The sequence below is a fragment of the Agrilus planipennis genome, unplaced genomic scaffold (genome assembly GCF_000699045.2).
Source record: "Agrilus planipennis isolate EAB-ADULT unplaced genomic scaffold, Apla_2.0 scaffold108, whole genome shotgun sequence".
Lineage (NCBI taxonomy): Eukaryota > Metazoa > Arthropoda > Insecta > Coleoptera > Buprestidae > Agrilus > Agrilus planipennis.
In genome coordinates, this window is record NW_020439204.1 from 116,020 (window position 1) to 120,711 (window position 4,692).

At 44.7% G+C, this 4,692-nt stretch overlaps 1 protein-coding gene across 1 annotated transcript; it reads right to left on the reverse strand.

The window, feature by feature from the left end:
• Positions 1 to 646: 646 nt before the first annotated feature.
• LOC108736574 lies at positions 647 to 1,569 on the reverse strand. The gene is made up of 2 exons (XM_018469040.1): positions 1,400 to 1,569; positions 647 to 1,298 (listed from the first exon to the last, which is right to left on the reverse strand). Exons 1-2 carry the CDS (start codon positions 1,567 to 1,569, stop codon positions 647 to 649), a joined length of 822 nt encoding a protein of 273 aa, XP_018324542.1.
• Positions 1,570 to 4,692: the final 3,123 nt, after the last annotated feature.

Genomic DNA, 4,692 nt, shown 5'->3' on the forward strand with positions numbered 1-4,692 from the left:
CAAAACAAATACAGATAAAAGCAGAAACACTTACAAATGGTAGTAGAGGCGGTAGACGAGAGACTGCCTTGAGATATGAAATTTGGGAGTATTTATAGGATAGAGTTGTTAGTAGATTTGGTAGAATGTTTTAGAAGGAAAAGTAGTGAGAGGGTGAAGACACTAGTTTATAGGAATACGCAGAATTAGATAGTACAGAATTCAAGAGAAAGCAATTAAAGGTAAAACCAGATATTAGTATGGGAGTGCATGCAGGTATGGTTGAAGTTGGATTTCCTGGTAAAAGTGATTGAAAGAACAATAGAGTTTAGATTGAAAGGACACCAAAGTATTTACAAGATAAGAAGTTGAAAAGAATTGAAATAATATTTGAAGAGAAATAATATTTGAAATGAAATAAAATTAGAAAAAACATTTACACACAAAAAAACAATAAGAGTTATTTCGCCACAGTACCCTCCTGCCAGTGATAAAGTCACGAGAACCCGACTTGTATGCGATCTGGGAATCGGACACGACGTCCTGATCGCGTTGTTCTTTGTGGCGGTGACATCTGCGATTGTTGGACTGACAGTTCCGTTGGTGGTGGTACTTCCGGTACGGGTGGCGGTAAGGTCGTTGGATGCTGTTGAATGATCGGAGTTTGTTAGATCTCGATGGTCCTCTCGTCGTAGGTATTGTAATCTTCCAGGTCGGCAACAACGTACGCAGGTTTCTGACAGTTTATAGCTATTTTGACGTTCTTCCCGCGAATACATACCACGAACGTCTTTTCCGTTCGTGATACAACCTTGAATGGACCATCGTACGGTTGCTGGAGTGATCCTTTTGGTCCGTCATGGCACACAAACACCTGGCTTGTGGTTGCGAGGTCCTTGAAGATGAACGGTGTCCTCTTGCCGTGTACGGGTTGTAATTGTCGTACATGTTGCCGCAGTTGTTGTACAAACACCGATGTCGTGCTGGTTTCGAGCGTTGTTTTAGCTAGGAATTCCCCTGAAAGGCGTAGGGGCTCGCCGTATACCATTTCTGCGGCGGTGGATTGCAGATCGTCCTTCCAGGCTGATCGAATCCCTAGCATGACGGTTGAAAGAGTTTCGGTCCACTTAGCGGTGCGGTGGCACTTGATTGCTGCCTTCAACTGACGGTGAAGCCTTTCAACTATCCCATTCGATTCTGGATGGTAGACCGTTGTTCTTAAATGGGTCGTACCTGTTAGAGCGTTCAATTCCCTAAACAGGTGCGACTCAATTTGCTTCCTTGGTCCGTCGTAATGCGTAGCGGAGTCCCAAAACGAGCTATCCAGTGTGCATAAAAATTACGGGCAATTGTAGCGGCCTCTTAATCTTCCATCGGAATAGCCTCTGGCCAGCGGGAGAATCGATCCACGCATGTCAACAGGTAGCGGTAGCCTTCGCAGTAAGGCATTACTACAATGTCGACATGGACGTTCTCGAATCGGTTGGAAGGCGGTGTGAAGGTCCCTGGTACTGTTGACACGTGGCGCGTTATCTTGGACTTTTGGCAATCCAGACAGTTTTTCACCATCTCCCGACATTCCTTCTTCATGAATGGCCAAACGTAACGGTTGGATACCAGTTTGGCAGATGCATTGGCCCCTGGGTGCGACAAACTATGAATTTTATCGAACACTGTTCGACGGAATTGGCGGGGGAATGAAGGGGCGCGCCGTGGAGATCGAGACCAGTGAGATGTTCGTAGCAGGAATTTTTATGAGCTTGAGCTGCAGGTTAGAGTTGTTGTTTTTCTCCAACGCTGCTACCTCCTTGTCCGCACGTTGTGCAGCGGCTAGTTCCTCCATGTCGAAGGCTACAGTGACCTCTTCAATCCTTGAAAGAGTGTCGGCGACCACGTTGTCCTCTCCCGGAAGGTGGCGGATGTCCGTAGAAAATTTCCCAATAAAGTCAAGGTAGCGAAATTGTCTCGGGGTGCATATGCTATCCTTCTTATCAAAAGCGTAGGTTATCGGCTTATGGTCAGTGTAGATTGTGAATGTCCTGGCTTCCACCATGTGGCGGAAATATTTTACGGCGTCGTAAATAGCCAGGAGTTCCCTGTCGTACGCGGCGTACTTCTTCTATGCTGACTTAAGCTTTCTGGAAAAGAAGGATAACGGCTGCCAGGATCCGTTGACGAACTGTTGCAGTACCGCTCCTATGGCAAAATTCGACGCGTCACAGAAAATCGCCAGTGGCGCATCGGATACCGGATGTGCCAGGAGTGCGGCGGTTGCCAAACCATCCTTGGTAGCTTCGAAGGCGGTTTTCGCTTCTGGTGTCCATACCAGTCTTGCCCTTGACGTCACCTTTCAGGAGCTCGTTGAGGAGCGCCTGGAGACTTGCAGCCTTGGGGATGAATCTCCTGTAGAAATTTACCATTCCCAGGAATTGACGGAGATCCTTGACTGAAGTTGGCTACGCAAGCGATGCTATGGCGTTGACTCGTTCCGGGAGTGGTGCTGTACCCTTGCTATCAACAAGGTATCCCAGAAATTTTACTGAGGTTTCCCCAAATTTACATTTCGCCGGGTTAATGACCACGCCGTAGTCTTGGAGGCGGCGAAACAGGACTTCAAGGTGGACCAAATAGTCCTCAGGTGTGGACGATGCTACCAGTATGTCGTCGATATACGCGTAGCAGAAATCCAGGTCACGTAGCACTTCGTCGATGAAGCGCTGGAATGTCTGCGCCGCGTTTTGTGGACCGAACGACAGAAAGGGAAACTCGTAGAGTCCAAAAGGAGTCGCGATGGCTGTTTTGCAGATGTCCGCTGCGGCGACGGGATTTGGAGATACGCCTTTACCAAATCGATTGTCGAAAACACGGTGTTTCCCACCAATGTCGTCAACGAAGAAATCGTGTATGTGGCGGGCAGGATATCGATCAGGTACGGTCCGCGCACTGAGGCCTCGATAATCGCCGCAGGGACGCCACTCATCACCTTCCTAGGGGACCTTATGGAGGGGAGGCGACCAACAGCTCTGGGATGGTCTGACGGTCCCTAACTTAAGCATAGCGTCGAACTCACGCTTCGCTGCTCGTAGACGGTCTGGGGCCAATCTTCGGGGTTTGTGAGTCACGGGTGGTTCAGGAGTAGTCTGGATGTGGTGTTCCGTCTTATGCTTTACAGTCCCAGTTCCATCCGGACGCACGATATCCGGAAAGTTTGCTAGTAGGTCTAAATATGGTAAAGACCCTGTTATGATTTTGACCGTCGGAACGTTGGAGTTTGCTGTTTGTCCCACCGTTGTAATTTTTGTCGTGGCGTGGATCAATCTTCGATTTTTGGCGTCTACCATTAAGTTAAAATGCGCCAGAAAGTCGATGCATCGATCTGCTCACGTCTGCCACGACGATCTTCCATGTGAAGTCCCTCCGGAGTCCTAGGTTGAGGATCCTGGTTGTTGTGCCGTATGTACTGATGGACGTCCCGTTAGCCGCGAAAAGTTCGTAGCTGCTCCTTTCACATGGCTGTCGAATGAATGAACGCGGAAAAACGCACAGATCGGCGCCAGTGTCGACCAAAAACAGAGTCTTGGTGTTGCGATTCTGGACTAATCTTCTAATTTATTTTCCAAACTTTTACTACTTACTTCCAATTCCCGTTTCCAACGTTTGCTATTTTCTTCCAATTTATTTCCCTAACTTTTGCTGTTTTCTTCTAATTTATTTTCCAAACTTTTACTATTTACTTCCAATTCACGTTTCCAACGTTTGCTATTTTCTTCCAATTTATTTTTAACTTTTAACTAACTTTTACAGTTTTCTTTCAATTTTTCTTCCCATTTTTTTCCAAACTTTTACCATTTTTTTTCCAATTTTTCTAAACTTTTAACTGTTTTCTTCTAATTTGCTTTCCAAACTTTTCATCATTTGCGACAATTCGTCTTCGAAAAGGAACGTTTTAGGATCATGGCCATCCTTTTTCAACGCCTCCGCGGGCCGCCACTGAAGTTCCGCTTTATTACCGCTTGTTGCATCATCCCGTTCTTCCAATTCTCTTCTTAACTCAGCTACTTTTAATTCGTACAACTTCTTTGCCATTGTAATGTCTTTTACTCAACCCCACACCTGACATCAGTTGTAATGTTCGTGGGTTTAACAAAATTTAACTTCTAAGACGAAAACTATTTATTTACACTAATTATTATTGAACTTGAACACTATTAAATTATTACTAAACTTAGATGATTATTCTATTTATTTACACCATAATAGTAATAAGAATAGTAATAAGACAGAAGAGCAAAGTAGGATAATCTGTTAAAATTGTGGAGCGTATGGTCACAAATCACCTGAGTGTAAAGAACAGGTAAAGGGTAACAATTCAAATAGACGTCCCAAGAGTTATGCAGCGGATGAATCATATGTTTTGGAGCTGTTTCTCAAAACAACAGAAAATGTAAGTCACTATCAGATGAACCTTGGATTTTAGATAGTGGTTGTACTAGACACTTGTGTAATGACCGAGAAAAATTTAGACATTAAAAGACACATTATTCGTTCTGATTTAAGGTCAAACTTAGTATCAGTTGCAAAAATTACTGCTAGTGGTCATAGTGTAACTTTTACCAAAGATTCAGAAAAAATAATGGACCAAGAAGGTAGAGTAAGACTCAGTGCAATTAGAAAGAATAATCATTACTTCCTTTCATAAAGTACCCAGTTTGC